This window comes from Hemicordylus capensis, chromosome 14 (genome assembly GCF_027244095.1).
Source record: "Hemicordylus capensis ecotype Gifberg chromosome 14, rHemCap1.1.pri, whole genome shotgun sequence".
Classification (NCBI taxonomy): Eukaryota; Metazoa; Chordata; class Lepidosauria; order Squamata; family Cordylidae; genus Hemicordylus; species Hemicordylus capensis.
In genome coordinates this window covers 19,185,603-19,205,291 of record NC_069670.1, presented here as the reverse complement: position 1 = coordinate 19,205,291, position 19,689 = coordinate 19,185,603, and the positions used below count along the sequence as shown (strand labels likewise).

General features: G+C 48.9%; 1 protein-coding gene across 1 annotated transcript; it reads right to left on the bottom strand.

The window, feature by feature from the left end:
* Nucleotides 1-1,707: 1,707 nt before the first annotated feature.
* Nucleotides 1,708-9,628, bottom strand: LOC128337386 (uncharacterized). Its single transcript, XM_053278321.1, has 10 exons — nucleotides 9,506-9,628; nucleotides 7,204-7,433; nucleotides 7,007-7,089; nucleotides 6,719-6,835; nucleotides 6,430-6,509; nucleotides 6,184-6,289; nucleotides 5,876-5,971; nucleotides 4,792-4,899; nucleotides 4,562-4,658; nucleotides 1,708-4,200 (listed from the first exon to the last, which is right to left on the bottom strand). Coding segments are annotated over exons 1-9 (918 nt in total). The 5' UTR covers nucleotides 9,508-9,628; the 3' UTR covers nucleotides 1,708-4,200; nucleotide 4,562.
* Between the last annotated feature and the right edge of the window lie 10,061 nt (nucleotides 9,629-19,689).

Sequence of the window (19,689 nt, the reverse complement as noted above, 5' to 3'; positions counted from 1 at the left end):
CCTTTGGGGACAGGGAGCCATTTTTTCTCTCTCTCCTTTTCTCTCCTGCTTTCGAACTTTTGTTGGAAAATGGTATATAAATATTCATCGCCGTATTCAGGTAAATATGGTATGTAATCTGTCCATACAGAGCAGAGAGACACTGGTGACTCTCTTCTATGTCACAGGGGGAGAGCAACTGGCCCTATCCATCCCCAGCACAACATTCCTCCAGTGGCTGTTGCTGGTATCTGTCTTCTGTTACTTTTAGATTGTGAGCCCTTTGGGGACAGGGAGCCATCTTATTTATTATTTATCTATTTAAACCACTTTGGAAACGTTTGTTGAAAAGCGGTATATATATATTTGTGGTAGTAGAGGACTGATCAAAACAACAGGCTGCATCAGTTACTCCCAGGATTGTTCCGAACCCCTCTGTAACTCCAACAGTATCCTAAATATAAATTAAGGGTTGGAGCCGTTTGCGGCATAATTCGTATTGCCACCCATAACAGTGTGTTTTCCCAGGCAGGGACTGTTCATATTGATTGTAAGATGTGCTCTCCGTGCCCTCCTCCTGCCCCATTTTGGGCCAATGGGGGAGAAGAAGAGGCAAGGGATGATGATGATGATGATGTGATGAGGCTTAAAAAGAAACAAACAAAACTTCTTGGTGGCTTTGTGCAAAACCACCAGCAGGGGGAGCAGTCAAGTTTGCACAAACTCAACTCTTCCTTGCCATGGCTGGCAATTAGGTTTTAGACTAATTTTAAAATTTTAATTTTAATTTTTATGGCCATCTTACTGTCTAGGCTTTACTTAGACGTTCTCTTTCTCCTCACTAGACCCTTTGCATAGCACATTGCAGAGACTGACTGACTGAATGTCAGTGCTATTTTATTGATTGATTGATATCTGTGTAAACCGCTATGGAAATTTGAGTTGAAAAGCGGTATAGAAATATTCATTGTTTTGTATTGTATTAAACCGTGCCAGCCAGAACGCTCCCTTCTGGTTTAGAGGGGCCAAATTTGTACACTTCGCGGCTGGCTGAGGGTCGTATGAGAAACCACCGGGGGATGCTACTAAGGGTACCAAGACTTACATTAGATTACTTCTCCATATCCACAATACGTTGTTTAATCATTTCTTTGGTGACATCATGTCCCAATGAAAGTAGATATTGTGGAGTGAGGCCATGTCTGCCCAATTTGGCCTGCCATACCTTGACAGCTGCCGGGATAAAATAGCCCCCTCTGGTATGGAAGAATTGTAGTACAGCAGAGCAGATGCACTCCTGTGCCAAGTAGACCTTTTGTATGGCTGGATCCACTCAGGGGCATAACTACTGTTAGGCAAGGGGCCCCCCAGAGGCACATCACATGACTCCCCACCCGCCCATGTTGCACCCCCTATGAATCATGTTGAGTCTCTTGGAGATCAGCAGGAGCAGAGAGTAAAAAAACTAGATTCAATGTGAACTAGATATTCTCCGTATTCATAATGGGGATGTGAGTGTGAGTGCACTATATATTGTGATGTGTGCTTGTGTGTGTATATCAGCGAGGGGCCCATTTTAAAATCTTGTCTCTGGGCCCCCTCCAACCTTGCTACGCCCCTGGATCCACTACAACACCCCTTTGTCAAAAATTACCCAACCCCCCAAAAAACTCAGTAGAGTAGAAAGGCTTATAGGCGTGGGGTGGAGAGAAATCAACAAGCTTCAAATCTTGATAGAATAAGAAAGTTTACTTTTTAAAAACCAGTTCAATTCAAGCATTACTTTTATGGCAAAAATGCAAACTCAAAACAAACCTACCAAAAGAACATCCCAGGGGAAAATAAAAGGTTGGAAAGAAACGCACCCACTAACCTAACACCCTACACTGGTCCCTGCACAGAGTTCTCTGGATTCTCTCTCTTCTCGGCGTCTGGCTTGCTGGATGGGCAGTCTCTTGTCCTGCTCTCGGCAGAGGTCTGGGGCTCAATACTGCCTGGCCCTTCCAGGATTTCAGCGCTGGTCTTCAGAGGGTACTTGTGGGCCACATCCAGGCCATCCTTCCAGGCTGAGATTCCCCCTCTCCAGACAGAGAAAACTCCTTGAGGGTGTTTTCTTTGCCAGGCACATGCTGGACCCGCATCTGTGACTCTTGCAGCGTCCAGGACCACCTTTGCCACTTGGAGCCCAAAGTCCTCATAGTCCGTGACCACTGAACCACATGGTCGTTAGTCCACAAGGTCACCTGTTGCACAAAGTCACAAGGTCTGCCTATGTCCACATTCTTGTGATTCCTTTTCTTTTTGACAAGAGACTCCCTTTTGAGAAACTTCCGTTGGCCAGCGATTTCAGCTGCCCACAAGACATTTCCTGTCCCTCTGTCCATAAACCTTCGTCCAAGGTCTTTAGGGTCTCGAGAATATACTTGGTTCAGGCCAAGTCAGTCCAGCACCTTGACGCTGATACCAGCTTAGCCCTGGACAACCATTTCTACAAATGACATCACATGGTTACATCAAATTGACTCAGAATTCTTTCAGGTCAAAGCAGCCTTGAAATGTTTGGTACACAAGCTCTTCAACCACAACACAAATAACATCCTCTCCTTCTGACATGCCACTACAACCCTTGGCCAGATCCCCATGGACAACCACACTGGGTACCCCACTCGTGGACTTGCCTTCCTGGAGATCCTGGTTCTGCTCAGCCCAATCCAAGGTGGCAAGAACCACACGGGGATCTTCTCCTAGGATCTTCTTCTTGCATTTCACTTTCTTGCCAGGTTTGTCCTGGGGCTTGCAGTGGAAGGGAGCTACTCCTGGAGAACGTCACCAAAATCCAGGTCCTCTCCTAGTAAGGTCCTAGTAAGCAGGGACAGTTGTGAAGTCAGAGCTGTGGAGGCCAAGACTGGCAAGCCACCACTCGGTCTGCCTCTGCATGCAGTTCTTCCCGTATTTAATGAAATCGATATACAACCAGGAAGAGTAATATCTTCTGTCCACCAAGTTCCCTGCATTATCAATCTCTCGTGCTTGGTGATAAAGGACATAAAATCAGGGTCTGTAATTTTAGACCTTAAGCCAGCCACATTCCACACAAGTGTTGCAACCTGGTTAAAAGGCTTTGAATGTCAATCTACAAGCAGCATGTTTCCCTGTTCAGACGGGGTAGGTCCCTGGATCTGTCCCATGATTTCAGATGTTCTCTGCAAAGATCTATTGCAGCACTCATTGTCCAGCGGAGTTATTGTCCTCGATGAGACTGTGTCTATATCAGGGAGTCGCTTGATCTCTTGCTCTAGGAAGCTGTTTACACTAAAAGTATCTTTACCCAACCTAGTCTGGGCATCTCTCTTTGGCGAGGAATTGTCCTTACTGTAGGTGTCAGTAGAGCTGTGATGTTATCCAAATGAGGGTCAGTTAGTATCCCCCTCCAGCTATTTTCCTTCAATTGAGCATTTTCATACAGGGCTACTCTCACATGGTCAGTCAAGAGTTGGTTATTGTGTATTGGACCTTGGTTTTGCAGGTCCGCCACTGAGTCATGGTCCATAGAGAGCTCAGCAAGATCAGCGAAAGCTTGTGGTTCTAAAAAATTAATCCTTGACTGAGGTTCATCAGAGGTTTTCTGGAGGCTCACCAAGTCCTGCAATTTCTAGTAACGTCTTTGGGGTGTTCTGTGATCCGTCAAGGGCTAGATCAATATAATCATAAGGAGTATTATGCCTTTTTTCTCCTTCATTCGAGGAAATTTGAGTCAGTATCTCATTTTTCTGTCCCGAATGGTTGTTCAGTCCCACTTGCTTTACCATCCCCTCTGGCACGATACTATGCACGCGAGCGTTTTTTCCGTCCCATATTAAAGTTCTATCTATTGTCGTAGTAAATCAAGTTGGAGTTCTCTTTTTATCTGCAAACGGTTTGACTTGAGGAAGTATGCAGATCGGCACTGACAGGAAAAACACAAGTGTTTTGGAGGAGCTCTGAAAACTCCAGCCATTCACCTCCATGTTGGCTCCCCTCAAGGTCCTCTCCTGGCTCGAAGAGGTCTGTTGGTTGAGAGAGGAGACGGGCAGGGCTTAGTTTGCAAAAGGGGCCCTGCCCACCCCCGGGGAAAGGAGGAGGCTTCCGGGCTGGAATTCCCAAACGGCTTCCCCAGCTGAATTTGGTCGGCCAGTAGCTCTCTGTTGTCCTCAAATTCCAACGCTCACACGAAGAGGTCGTCTAGTTGGGAACGAAGACAAGAGAATGAGTGACAGCACGGCTTGACTTTGGAAAGGGGCAAAGGGAAAGGGGTCTGCCGCCAAGAAAAGGAGGCGGCTTGTGGGTGGGTCTTCCCAAGGGGGAGCCACAGAGATGGCTTCCCCAGCTGCAGTTTGGCTTCAAGGCCTTCCTCAGGGAGCGCCATGTTTCCCTGGGGCAGGATTGGGGTGTGCAGGGCTGGCTCTGGGGAAGGCTCTGGGGGGCCATGAGGAGGGAGGACGTGGGCTCCTCAGAGACCCATGGTGTCACAGAGGGGGAGCCCCCCAAGCCCAGAGCAGGGAGGGAGCTCTGACGGCCCCATGTCTTTCAGGATGGACATTACCTTAATCGGAGGAATGGCTCCCATCGCCCTTGGCCCTGGATGTCGTTCGGCCCACCCTCCGAATGCCCAGTGGCAGGAGTGGCTTGATCTGCTCTGCCTGTCGAGAGAGGGAGAAAAGAAGGCCCTTCAGAGCTCTTCTGGGGACCCTGGATCCTGGAGGGGGGAGCTGGGGGGTGCCAGGCCACCATGGGGGAGCCAGGGGGAGTCAGGCCAGCATGGGGGAGACTTACCTCAAAATAGAAGGGGGGTCCAATGGCCATGTTGAGGAGCAAGAATCCAACATTCTCCGCCATGGCTGCCTCCTCCTCATCCTCGCTGAAAATCTCAGCGTCTATGGCCTGTTGGACGAAAAAGTCCCTTTGAATGAAAAGCTGGAGAGGACCTGGGTGAGTTCCATCAAGGATGCGAATGGACCCCCCAAACAAGAGCCCACCACCATGTCATCGGCTAAAAAGTGATGCTTCCCAAGGATGCCTGCACTCTGGGAAAATATCCAGTCTATGGCTGGTGGAAGTATGCTAACATCATGGAATAAAAAGAGAAGATAGAGAGAACGTGGAATAGGCCATCTCATTTACCACATCAAGGGGAACAAGGCACATTCAAGAAGTCAGTACAGGTCACAAGGAAAAACATGGCCTTTTCCAGTTAAATGAGATGGCTTACTCAATGTTTTTCTTCCTCTTGTCTTTTTATTCCAAGGTGTTCAGAGGTATTGCATACTTCCCCCATCCATCGACTCGATAATTTCCCAAAATCCATACATACTTTTAAAGCAGAACTTTTGGGGCTGTTATATGGCGGTGGCTACTTTTGGGGTCCATACAGTCCCCCCGCCCAATGCCACAGCCCTAGACGGAATCCTCCGGCCAGCAGCCCCCACGCCAGGCTGCTGAGAGCTGGGAGCCAAGACGGCGGAAGACCAAGGGGGTGGGGGGGCTTCCCTCCCTTCTCTCCCATGTCTCTGCGGCAGCCTCAGGAAGGAAGCGTCCCCCAATGCCCAGAAGCGAGTCTCCTGGGGGGGTCACCCACTGGGTCAGGTGAGCCAGGTGGGGAAAAAGGGGTCTCCTCAGGGCGGGGACCTGCCTGTGGGCTGCCCTCCCCTGGCCGCTCAGAGAGGGAGGCGGCCCCACAGGTGCCAGGAGGGGGCTGCATGTGTGGACGCTGCTGACCGGGAGGGAGCTGAGGCCTCTCCCACTGACATGCCCCACCCAAGCCCAGCAGGGTAGGGCAGGGTACCCCTCTGCTGACCCCCAGACTGGGCCAGAGGATGTCTCTCTTTCTCGAGAGGGCACCACCCTCTCCCAAACTTACCTCAGCAATCCTGATGAGGTGGGCCAGGGTGGGCTTCTCAGTGAGCATTGCTTCCAGCATCCTCCTCATGGACCTCTGCGGGGGCAGAAACGGGCTCTGAAGGGGAGAGAGAGAGAGAGCCAGAGTGTGGCTGCTGCTGGCCTGAGGGGTTCCCGGCCCCTCCTCAGGGTCCCCCCCCCAAAGCCCTGCCGGTCCTCTTCCCTCATGGGGGGGGATCAAGGCGTCTGTCTGTCTCCATTGGGGAGGGGGTCTTATGCAGGCCCCCCTACCAAGAGAGCACAGGCCCAGCCAGAGGTGTCGATATTTACTTCTCGGTCTTCCTCCGGCTCTCCTCCAATCATATGGTTCATCCAGAAGATGGATTCTGAGATGAGCTTTTGCTCCATTTTGGCTCCCAAGCAGGGCTTCATCCAACTGCCAAAAGAAAAGGAGAAAGATTAGAAAACCAGCCAGGGTGGGGGGTGGGAGATAATGCCATGAAGAAACTGGCACAGGCGGGGGAAGGTATCAGCACCCTAATCTGGGCCCCGATCCCTGTCCCGCCCTCCACATACCTTAAGGAGGCAATGGCCTCTGTGCAGAGGGAGAAGAGGTGGTGGGGCACGGGGTCCTCCCAGATGTAGGCCATCTCCTCCTGGGAGGGAACAGAGAGCAGGAGGGAGTCACCCCAGAGGCCTTGGGGGGGCTTCCCTTCTCCTGCCCCAGAAGCGCCTAGCCCCCTCTCCCGGCTGGGGTTCACCCTGTTCCAAGGGCGGCTGCCTCCTCCCCGCTCGCCCCCAACCAGGCCTCCCCTCCCGCCAGCCGACCCCTTTGCCTCAGAGTTCCCTGCCCCAAATCACTCACCAGCACGGCCTGGGCGGCCAGCCCTTTCGAAAACGGAAGGCGCTGCTCCCCCCTCCGGATGGCTTCCTGGCAGGCCTGGATCAGGGCCATCAGGAAAGCGATCCTGCCCCTCCGCTCCTGAAAGGGGCAAGCGTGGGGCTGTTAGGTGGGGAAGGATTTCCCCTCCCTCCTCCGGAATGGACCGGGCAGGCCCCCTTGGATGAGAGGCTGCCATCCCGCTGTTTCCAGGTACCCTGGACAAGGATCTGGGCTTCCCGGGGACCGTACTGGGTGAGGGTGGTTCCCTACCTTCCCTCCGCCTCCTTCCTTCAACGTTCCGGCTTGATGTACCCTCTGCAGCCTGGCGTGAATGAGATGGCAGGGGCTGGAAGCTGCCGAGTGGGGAAGAGAGGGAGAAGGCAGGACCGTGAGCGAGCTGTCCTTCCAGCCGGGCCACCCCCTGTCCTTCTGCCCCACCATCCCCCCCAAAAGGGGCTCCTCCTCACCTCCAGCATCCTGCACGGGGGGCGCTGACGGCCCGGGCTCGCTGCTCTCCCCAACTGGCGGCAGCGAGGGAGGCAGCACGGTGGGAGCAGGGGCCACCCGGTTCTTCCTCCCACAGATGCACCACCAACAGGGGCAGGCAGCTGGCTTGGAGGCTGTGGGCTCCCCTGGGGCATCCAGGGGGGCCACCCGACTGCTCCTCCTGGAAAAGAAGCCTCGGATCCTGCGCAACCTAGAAGAGAGCAGGAAGACAGTGAGGACGAGGCCCTTGGGCAGGAATGTTTATGGGGCGGGGGGGGCGAGAGGGAGCACATGGAGCACATTCCAACTACTATCGGACTGTGGAATTGAGGCACCAAAGCCCACAGTGATGTTTGAGGATAACCAAGGTTGTATCCAGATCTCCCAAATGGAGAAAAGCAGGTCTCGAACCCAGCACGTTCCTATCAAGTACCACTATGGTCGAGACTTGCAAGAGAAAGGGGTGGTCCAGTCGAAGCACTGCCCAGCAGAAGAGATGCTGGCAGATGGATTAACCAAGGCATTGCCCAGAGGAGGGGTCTCGGAAACGGGATTCAGTGCATTGACCTTTTGCACCAACCTTTGGGTATCCTCAAACGGTTCAACCTGTCTCTACTCTATGACCCTTCCCCCTTTTAAATTTTTATTTAATCAGACAATACGTCAACATGAATAGTAAAACTGATACATAATGACATCCATTAACCATCCTTCCAGAGATGTAAATCATTAGATGGAGGAGAATGACTGAAATTATCTTGATTTGTGAACACAATAAAATCCGACCATATCATGAAAAAAGACCAATAAGATGGGTCAATTTTTCAGATAGGGCAATATGCCACATAGACTGATACCAAGATGTCAAAGACATGGTTTTATGCTTCCAGTATTGGGCAATGGATAATCTAGCTGCAGTTAACATGAAAACTATAAGATCCTTAGATAATAGTGCCAAATTAGCTCCCAAAAATACATTTAATAGAGCCAACTCTGCTCTCATATCTAACCTCTGTTGTGTAATTGTACCCATTTCTAAAAATTCCTCTGTCCAAAAGAAGAAAATACGGGGACAAGACCACCATAAATGGAAGTATGTTCCCCTATTTCCACAGCCGTTCCAGCATAGCGGGGACCAACTCTTATGAATGTGGGATAATCTGGAAGGGGTCAAATGCCACCTGTGAAAGAGCTTCACAAAATTCTCTCTAAGTCGGGAAGAGGTAGAAAACACCAGCTTCCATTTCAGTATTCAATTCCATTGTGAGTCGCTAATAGTTTGTTGTAGGCCATTTCCCCAGGCCAACCTAAGGCCAATTAATGGATCAGCTGTTTGAATTATTAGAATCTCGTATAATCTAGAAATAAATCCCTTAGAAATTTATGAAGCCTTCAATATTAATTCCTCAAACATAGTCAAATTCCTCTTAGCCTGCTTAACGATATCAGGATGTAAAATAAAGGACTGAAACAGAAGAAAATTTAACCAATAGTAATGCTTATTCATGAACTTCTCCAGAATAGTTTTGAAATCAATTGGCTTATCCAAATAATAAAAATCCTTTAATCTATTTGCAATACCTCCAAAACCACCAAGAAATCGAGAAGGTGAGTCTAAAGCTGGAAATGTAGGATGACTACAAATGGATAACAAGGGGGGATATGGAGGTAGGAATTTTATGCCATTTTCTCCAGATCTTAAAAGTGGCTCTTAAGGATGGATTGATAAGAGATTTAGAACTCTTAATAAATTCAAATATCAATACTAAGTTGTTAATATTACTGAGATGTTCTTCAGGAACCTGATACGACTCCTCTGCTATTTCCTGTTGAGTCTCAGAATCCCTTCCTTTCCTCTTAGAGAGCAGATGGAAACCTCTCTCTCTCCCTACCTATTCCTTATGTAGATCTTTAGATGGAGGATTAGGTCTTTCCTCTCCAAAGGTGTACTTCACCAATCAACTGACTTCGTCTTTTATTCTACAAGAATCTCCCGTGTCTTCTATAAATAGCCGCAAGAACTAAATTCTACAAACAACACTGTTAACTGGATGGTTTTGCTTCTTCAGTGCTCTGCTAATTAGCTGGGGGATAAAAATTACATCGCCCAACATGCAATGCCTGGAGATCAGGGTATTGAATTGAATGTATTTATTTACGGTCTTTGACCAAATAGTACAATACATTTACATGAAAAACTAAAACACACTTTCAGCAGATATAAATAAATGACATGGAATATTTATAAATGACATGGAATGGAAAAATTAAATCAATACTTACATAATAAGCAGGATCGCTGTTCCTCGACGATGAAAGATTCCTACACTAACACTAACACCTAACTCAATCTAACTCAAATAAAACAGCAAAAAACAACAACTCCCCAAACAAAAACAAGACAAACCCCAACCCCCTCCCAATCCCTCCCTCTCCAAAGAATATTGTCAAACCCAAGAAACCTAACTCAATCTAACTACAATCTAACTAAACCTAACTCTATCAGAAAAGCAAAATCTAAAAGCTAACAGAAGCTAAAACCAACCCCAACCGCCTCCCCGCTCCCTATCCCAAACAAATCCCCGCCTCAAATCGCTTCGCTATCCTTCCTCTACTCTCTACTCAATCTCTCTCTCTTTCTCTCTCTCTTTCTCTCTCACAATCGCGCCCAATCTCTCTCTAAATAACTTTCGCTGCCACAGACGCTCTCTCAGACACCCGCTCTCTTCCACTCTCACATTCATTCAGAGGAGCCAGCCAGGATTCCTGCCCCAGGACCCCATAGCGACGGGTGATGTCACAAAGGGGGCTCATCACCAGCTAACGGCCAACTCAATGGCCACTGGTCCTCTGGAGTCGAGGGCCCTCCTTGGAACTTTGGGGCACCTGCAGTTCTTCCGGGGATCTTTCCCTTCCTCCAAGAGGCCCCACTCTGGCTAGAGGGACACTGTCCCAAATCCCTTCTGGGAGACCCTTCCCACCTCCAGGGCACTTTCCAGAGGACACACTACAACAGTGTCACTACATGTCCATTCAGTCTGCTGCCTGTGTTTCCACCTGGCAGTCCCTGCTCTGCCAAGCAAGGTGCCATTGACATTTCTGATGCCTTCTTTTGGATTTTATCCTTGCATTTTAGTCCTACAACATTGCATGAACATTCAAAAAAAAGAAGAGAAAAGCTGTATGTTCCCATTGTAGGAGGGTTGCACAAGCTATTTACGTTTCCAAAACAATCCTGCCAGGTGGAAGCATTTTACTGCTGAACAGCATGAAATCTGGAAAGTGCCCAGAACTCCCTTCTTTGCTGCTGTGAACTCCAGAGTCCCCAAGGACACCTCCCTTTCGGAGTACCAAATACAACAGGCTCCTTCCTAGAGCAGCGTCTCTTCCAAAGAGGACTCCGTATACAGGTGGATCTCCCTACACCATCCAGAGTGACATCATGTCACCGGCCGTGATGCTTCCGGAAAAACACACCCTCCAACATTTCGGGAATGACAGGGGGGGTCTTCTTCCAAATGTGTTTCTAGTCCTCCATTCCCACTAGAAGGGTCACTCCTTGGCCGGAATCCACCTCCAAGGATACTACTACAACAAATATTTACACACCCATTTTCACCATTAGGGTCATTAGGAAGGGGACTGAAGAGACAACTGCTATTATTGTTATTCTTTCTACAAGTCAATGGTGAGGCTCCCTTTGCAGTTGTCTGTCCAGTTCTGGTATCTTCCAGGGGACATTGTCGAACTGGAGAAGGTGCAGTAGAGGGCAACCCAGATGATCAGGGGCCTGGAGCACCTTCCTTAGGAGGCAAAGCTACAGCATCTGGGGCTTTTTAGTCTGGAAAAGAGGCAACAACGGGGAGACAGGAGCAGGGGCGTAGCAAGGTTGGAGTGGGCCCAGAGACAAGATTTTAAAATGGGCCCCCTCCCACAGAAGCTCAGCTCATGAAGTAAAGAAACCTTAAATGAGACTGAATAGTGATAACAAAAAGCATAGTAAAATATCTATCTATCTATCCATATCCCCTATGCGCCACAATAGAACATATTCCTAAATCATTTTTTTAAAGGTTTTGTAATTGTGGACGATGCAAGTCATTTAATGGTACTAGAGAAAGACATGCTGTTCTGGTAGCTCCAGGACTTAACACTCACATCAAATTCAGAGGATGAATACAACTGAAGGAAGCCCGGGTGGGTACGTGGGTGGGGGAATCAGTCATGTGACTTGCCTCTGGGGTGCCCCCCAAGGCAGTGGGCCCCCAGACAACTGTCTCCCTTTGCCCTATTATAGTTACGCCCCTGGACAGGAGAGAGGTCTGTAAAATGATGGATGGTGTGGAGAAGATGGATAGGAAGAATTTCTTCTCCCTCTCTCGCAAGACTAGAACCAGACTGTGGAACCTGAGCCACAAGCTCAGACTTGATCTTGCCTGAACTGCATGGACAGAGCCAGATCCTGAGCAGTATTCTCTTAAATCCACCATCCAGAATGGCAGAAGGCAGGGCATTACAGGGCACCCTGCTGAGTGAGCAAAGAGGCACCTTTTAAAAGCGAGGCTTCTCTTTCTTGAGTAGGGGGAGAGCAACTGGCCCTCTCCATCCCCAGCACAGCATCCCTCCAGTGGCTGTTGCTGGTGTCCATCTTATGTCATTTTAAAAGATTGTGATCCCTTTGGGGACAGGGAGCCATTTTATTTATTGATTGATTTCTGTGTAAACTGCTCTGGAAATTTGAGCTGAAAAGCGGTATAGAAATATTCATTGTATTGTATTGTATTGTATTGTATTGTATTAAACTGCACCAGTGAGAACGCTCCCTTCTGGTTTAGAGGGGCCAAATTTGTACACTTCGCCACTGGCTGAGGGTCATATTTTTCAAAAGCAGTTTGTGAGATTGCAGAGAGGCAGAGATTACGCAGTGTTTTCGACTACTGCCAAGAGCTCCAGATGTGAAATTTTATTTATACTGCCCCAATGGATGTAGCAAAACTGATGTATGGTAACCACCGCCTCCATCCCCCACAGCTGAACAGCTGGACGTTTACTTATTTAGAAGCATATCTAAACCTTGCCCAAATGTGGGTAACAGCATTTTGAATCCAATAGCTAGATCCAGAGAACTTGTGTTTGGGGCGGTATATAAATGTATTAAATAAGTAAAAATAAATAAATAAAAATGTTCCTTTTAAGAAAGCACACATAGCATTTTTGAAGATCAAAGAGGGCATAAGGAAAGACAGAATTTGGATGGTAACTTAAAAAAAAAAACAACCCTTGGTTTTAGGACAATTTGCTCTAATATAATAAGAGTGTGTAAGAGTCCAGTAAAGGATCCAGCAGTCAAGAAATACATCGCAGACTAGCACTTGCTAGGCTGCAATGGAAGACTTGGTTATATTGATGCCGTGATGTGTCTACACCTACAAAGATTAGAATAGTTCGGCCAATGGTTTTCCCCGGGACACTCTATGGATGCGAAAGCTGGACTTTGAAGACGCAGGATAGAAAACGTATTGATGCTTTTGAACTTGGGTGCTGGAGAAGACTTTTGAGGAGACCCTGGACAGCCAGGAAAACACACCAATGGATCCTAGAACAAATCAAGCGAGAATTTTCCCTCCAGGCACAAATGACCAGGCTCAAACTATCATACTTTGGACACATTCTGCAAAGAAGACCCAGCTCCCTTGAGAAGTCTATCATGCTGGGGAAAGAAGAAGAAAGAAAGAAAGAAGAAGAGGACAACCAGCAGCCAGGTGGATGGACTTGATCACGACAGCAATGAATGCACCACGGAGAGACCTTCAAGGCCAAGCTGAAGACAGATCATCCTGGAGAGAAACTCTCTATGTGGTCGCTAAGAGTTGACACCGACTTGACGGCACTTAATCAATCAATCAATCAATCAATCAATCAATCAATCAGGCAGCCTCCAGCCAGCAGCTGGGCTTCAAAACTCCAGCACTCCCTCTTGCTGTTGCTGCTGCCTGACTCCTGCCTGTGTAATGTCACTCGATTGGCATCCTCTCCGTTTCAGTGAGTGAGTCTGCTCAGAGTGCAGTCGTCCAATCATGTCTGGGGACCCCAAGTTGAGAACCCCTGCAAAGAACAGCAGCTTCCCTGATTCTCTGGTTGTGACTAGTGAGATCATGACTTCTCCTTAGCCAAATCACCACCAGGTGAACCATCAGAGTGGAGAATGAGTCGGCTCCTCCTGAAATTACACTTCAGCCTAGGGCACTCATGGCTAATTTCTATTCAGTGGCCTTGGTGAGTCCGAAGCAACAGAGAAGTGATGACCCTCCAACACTGAATCCAAATCTTTCTGAATTTTCACAACTCCCTGCCTGGCCCCTTCACAATGGAAGGAACATCTCAGGAACAGAATGGCACTGGGCAGAAAGGGCCCATGTATTCTCTACTCATGACGGGGAAGTGGTGATATATTTTCCCCTCTAGAACGTCTTAAGCAGCTGGTTTCTTCTTACTGCTAATTTTAACACTGTAGAAGATGAGTGGAGATGGTTTAAGACTACAATCCTAGGCACACACTTGCATTTTTTGTATTTTTGTATCTTTGAGCGAATATTATGGTAAAAGACAAGTTTTCGGAAAGATGCGTCAGATGTTTGGATGGGGGCTGTGTGTGGCGGGGGGGGGGGGGCGCTATTTCAGTGCTTGCCCAGAGGCGTAACTAGGGAAAACGGCGCCCGGGGCAAGCACTGAAATGGCGCCCCCCGCCCCCCCCCACCCCCAACATACTACATTATACTTAGGTTTTTCCTCACAAGTGCCCGCCGCCGCCGCCGCCAAGCCAGGCCACTGACTGGCCACCAGGCACCAGCAAAACAATGGGGGGGGGGCGCGGGCGGCGTGGAAGGGACCGCTCGTGGGGGAGGGGGTGCCGACGTGCTCCCTTGACTGCTGCAGCGCTGCTGCACTGAGCAGGAAACATTTGTATTAACAAAATTTTTAAAAAAAATTTAAAAAAAATTTTTTTTGTCATGGCGGCGCCCCCCATGTGACCAGAAAATATAGCGCCCGGGGCACGTGCCCCCCCTGCCCCCCCTATAGTTACGCCTCTGTGCTTGCCCCAGGCGCCATTTTCCCTAGTCACCCCCCTGGAAGTGGATATTGGATCACTTTGCTGCTGCAGCAGCAACAGAAGAAGGAAAAGAGAAATGGGGAGAAGAGACAGGACAAGGTGGGGGGGCCTTGGGGGCCCCTCAGAGGCTGTGGGCCAGGAAACATTTGTCTCCCTTTGCCTAATGAATGGTCTTCCCCTGTTTACAGGTTAAATTGCTAAATGAGCTTGAAGTGAGCATTTTACTCATCAGCACAGACATCGAGGAGATTCAATACAGTAAGGAAAGGAGGTAAGATCACTGTGGTGGCCCAGTTCCCTCGTGGTCCCTGGGAAAGTGACTTGGAGAGCCGACTGGGCTCTGCCTTGAGCAGGAGTCACCGCCAGGCAGGGCAGCTTCAGAACCTGTTGCTGGGGCCAGAATTCTGCCCTGGGAGACACGAAGCAGAGCCCCTTTCAGGATGCTTTTCCCACCACCTTTGCTGCCTGCAAAGAGCTCTTCTTCTCTCCCCGCCTCTCAGCTAGGCGGGTGGGCGGGGCTTCCAGGGAGGCCTCCGTGTAGGCCTCCGTGAAGCCTGAACTGGAGTAGGCTTGCAGGGGGGCCCCAAGCAAGGAAGGAGGCAGGTAGGCAGAGTGGCCCCCATAGCTCCCTGCAGCAGACCCTCTGCCCGCCCGCCCAGCATTTGCCAGGTAGAATGTGAACTCCTTTTTGTGCCCCCCCCCTATATAGGGATCTGCTTGCCATAGGGCCTTGATATAGGGTGGGGGGGAGACTGAGAAGTCTTTGAGTATTTAATTTAAAACAGCTTGCTAAATGTGCTGGTTTTAAAAACAAAAACTATAAGTGGCTTGTTTCATGGCAGAAAATTACAAAAACTCCTGGAACAAACAATATTATATTCATTCATTCATTCATTCATTCATTCATAAATGCACTTATGTTCAAGTTGTTTTGCAACCGAGAAGGTCTGAGTAAGAACTGGGAAGCATGTGTGGTGCTTTTATTTTATTGTATTTTTCTTGTGTGTGAACTGTTCCCCAATAACTCGCAGGGACTTCAGGCAGGGGCGTAGCTATAATTGAATGAAAGGGTTCAGAGAACACGGGCCCCCAGCTCCAGAGGGCCCTCCAGCTCCGTCCCTCCCTGTTTTCTTCATTGTCTCCCTCAGTCTGGGGGGCCGCCAGAGTTTGGGATGAACACGGGCCCCCTCTCCCCTAGCTACGCCCCTCTTCAGGGTCAATCTGGCCGACATGTGAATGCAGCACCTCCATTCCAGAGGAGATGTGTGGTAAAGGGCTTTAAAAGCCTCCTGTGAAAAACCTCCTGCAATCAAACTTGACTGAATTTGTTCAAGAATTCTGAGAAATCAAACATAGGCTCACCCTGCATGGTTGAAAGTCTCCTTGGCTAATCTGCAGCGAGGGGCCCATTTTAATCATTAGTGTTTCTATTGTGTTCTAGGCATTAAAAGGAGCACAGATATACATTGAGTACTATACATTAGTGTATAGATAATGTACTATACATTATCACTATCTATTGTGAAGGGTGCATGTGTGTATTCAGTGAAATGTATTTCCAGGCAGCATACTTATTTTGAAATATCAGACTTCGGCGGAATAGATACATATGTATTGATCATGACACATGGGTTTCTGCACAACACCTGCACAGAAGAAACTTCCATGTAGAAAATGTGTCTCTTGTCAATTGACCCTGAATTTTCCACCCATGACTGGGATATCTGAGAGTTAGAGTCAATCATAAAAGAACAGCACATTGCTTGTGAAAGGAAGGGGCAAATTACACTGATTTCTCCGTCTGGCAGGGGCTGGTTTTGGCCCTGGCAGAACTTGGCTGTCTGCTCCTGTTGCAAATGCCTCTGTCTAGTGTGGCAAACTCATGTCTCCTCCTCCCTCCTGGTGTGAAAGTCAGCACTAGTGTGGTGAATGCACAGATACCCCATCATGAGCCAACAGTCATCACAAGACAAAGGCTGGCAGGAATCATTCACTGGTTTATTCATTCACCACCACCTTCTTTTCCCCCTATTTTGCTAGTGGCTATTTGGGCAGGTGATTCTCTAGGACAAAGTCATGTTTTTTAAAAAGCATGAGATGAGACCGAGAAAATGACACTTGGAATCCTCGCATAACTCCTGACTGTTGTTCTAAGTCTTTTACAGAGATGGCTCATGTTTTCAGGTTTTGACCAACAACCATGTCTAGATGGTACAGTGTTCCTTTTAACAAGGATTTCCAGATATTGTTGACTACAAGTCCCATCATTCCTGTTTGGACCGGGGCGCAATTGCAGTGCTTGCCCTAGGCGCTATTTCCCCTAGATAGGCCTCTGCCTCTTCAATGTCGTTCCTTTTTGGAGGCGATTGCCCTTTGCACGGTGCTCTGGGAGGATCTCTTTAGCTCCCTCCTGCTTACTCTTGCCGGAGCAAGAGCTATGGGGGTTTTTCTCTGGCCTTCTTGCCACTTAGTTCTGCGGGACCCAGTGACCGTCTGGTGCAGGCATTCCTTCTGCAGAAGGTGCTTGGGAGAGGATCTGCCCTCCAAGTGGGGCAAAACCCAACCCTCCCTCTTGGGCCTACGGACAGTGACCGGCAACATCCTGCTCTGCAGCTGGCTGGAGAAATGCTTGGCTAAAGACACCAAAGTGGCCAGGTTGGACATCAAGTTGCAGGAGCTGCTGGAGAAAAGAGACGACAGGGCAGCACTGGGGAGGCCAGTTAGCAGGGGCCACGCGGCCCCTTCGGGAGCTAAGCTAAGTCTGGCGCTACGTTCGCAGCACCAGCCAGGAGCAGCTCTTCCCTGCAAAGGCAGGGAAGAGTCACTCCTGGCTGCGCGGGAGTTGCAGTTTAGCTGCTGAAGACGGGGCCCCTTTCGGAGCTCAAAGACTGGCGCTGCCTTCTGGGCTGCACTGCGAAGGCAGCGCCAGCCTTTGTCTAGCTGCCGAGGAAGGGGCCATGTGGCCCCTTCCGCAGTTAAACGGCAACTCCCGATTGGAGCCTCAACTTTTGTTGGAAAATGGAAAACCATTTGGCCCTCCCTGCAGATGTTGGCTTACAATTCCCATAATCCTTGGCTATTGGCCACGGTGGCTGGGGATTATGGAAGTTGTAATCCAAAGGCAGCCGGCAGGGGAGGGCCTAAGTTGAGCAGGCCTGGTATAGACGATACGGAGCTAGATGGACCAATGGTACACAGGAACATAGGAAGCTGCCATAGACTGAGTCAGACCCTTGGTCTATCTAGCTCAGTCTTGTCTTCACAGACTGGCAGCGGCTTCTCCAGGTTGCAGGCAGGAGTCTCTCTCAGCCCTATCTTGGAGAAGCCAGGGAGGGAACTTGGAACCCAGATACTCTTCCCAGAGCGGCTTCATCCCCTGAGGGGAAACTCTTGTAGTGCTCAAACATCTAGTCTGCCATTCAGATGCAACCAGGGCAGACTCTGCTTAGCTATGGGGACAAGTCATGCTTGCTAGCACAAGACCAGCTCTCTTCTCTAGTCTGATTCGGAATATGGCAGCTTCTTATGTTCCTAAGTATTGGGAACCAATGCACTTGATTTTGGTAAGCTGATACTTCCCATTATTGTCTTAACATTCCTCCACACTATTTAAGATGTGGAGTGTGTAATGGGTTAGCGCCCAAAGTGTCAAATAAGGATCTTCCCCCATGCCACCACAAATGAATTTTATTTAAATTTTGTTTCATTCTTTTTTTTTTCAATGGCTAAAGCAAAATATTGTCAGGAAAGGAGTTTTCCTTGACTGCCACCCCAAGAGTAAGCCCTACTCCCACCCTAACCAAGGCAGCCACTGAAGGAATCGGGGAATCGGGGACCTGAGGTTGCCGTGTGATGTCCGGAAATCTTTCATGCCTGTGTTGGAAATTAAAAACAAAGTGGAAGATGGCTCATGGCTGTGTGTTTCCTTGGGGGAGCGAGTGCTGGGATCGTTCACCGTTAACAAAGTTGACGTTGGGCTGAACCGGAACCGAAGCGAGGGAAGGAATCCGAATTTTCTATTCACATCTGCTACACCCACGGGTTCCCCCTCGAACACAACAGGCCTCGGGATGGCCCCACTGAATTGAAAATACCAATTCAGCCCCGCCGAACTGAACAAGTCTTCTTGGAAGCCCAGTTCCCATTATGTTCCAGGCAGGCAGAGTCTGTGCGGGGACAGATCTTCAGGCTTTTACACAAGAAGTGTGTACATGTCTACAGACATCTGAACACTCATCAAAAAATTAAGTTAGGCACCAGAAGAGTTAAGACCGACACTCTCGGCACAGACAAATCTGTTAGGGCACAAGAGCACAGGGGACCCCGATTTGAGAAGCCCTGAAATAAGAGAGATTAGATTTTATCCGGGGTGGTATATAGAAATACAATAAATTAAATAAATAAATGGACTGAAAAGTGCCTCTAACTCCCAAAGTGCTGCAGTGGGAAAACTAAAAAGGCACCTTCACATTATGCTCAGGAAGAAAGGATACTTCTGTGGTCGAGCAAGGATGCTTCCCTGACTGCATGCCGCAGCAGTTTAGCCATGTCTCCACTTCTGAACTGCCTGTGTCACTGTCCCTGTCCCTGTGCTGTCAGCAAGGTGCCTTCCATATGGCCCCCTTTGGGGACAGGGAGCCATTTTCTCTCTCTCTCCTTTTCTCTCCTGCTTTGGGAACTTTTGTTGGAAAATGGTATATATATATTCATCGCCATATTCAGGTAAATATGGTATGTAATCTGTCCATACAGAGCAGAGAGACACTGGTGACTCTCTTCTATGTCACAGGGGGAGGGCAACTGGCCCTATCCATCCCCAGCACAACATCCCTCCAGTGGCTGTTGCTGGTATCTGTCTTCTGTTACTTTTAGATTGTGAGCCCTTTGGGGACAGGGAGCCATCTTATTTATTATTTATCTATTTAAACCACTTTGGAAACGTTTGTTGAAAAGCGGTATATATATATTTGTGGTAGTAGAGGACTGATCAAAACAACAGTCTGCATCAGTTACTCCCAGGACTGTTCCGAACCCCTCTGTAACTCCAACAGTATTCTAAATATAAATTAAGGGTTGGAGCCGTTGGCAGCATAATTCGTATTGCCACCCATAACAGTGTGTTTTCCCAGGCAGGGACTGTTCATATTGATTGTAAGCTGGGCTCTCCGTGCCCTCCTCCTGCCCCATTTTGGGCCAATGGGGGAGAAGAAGAGGCGGGGATGATGATGATGATGATGTGATGAGGCTTAAAAAGAAACAAACAAAACTTCTTGGTGGCTTTGTGCAAAACCACCAGCAGGGGGAGCAGTCACTTCAAGTTTGCACAAACTCAACTCTTCCTTGCCATGGCTGGCAA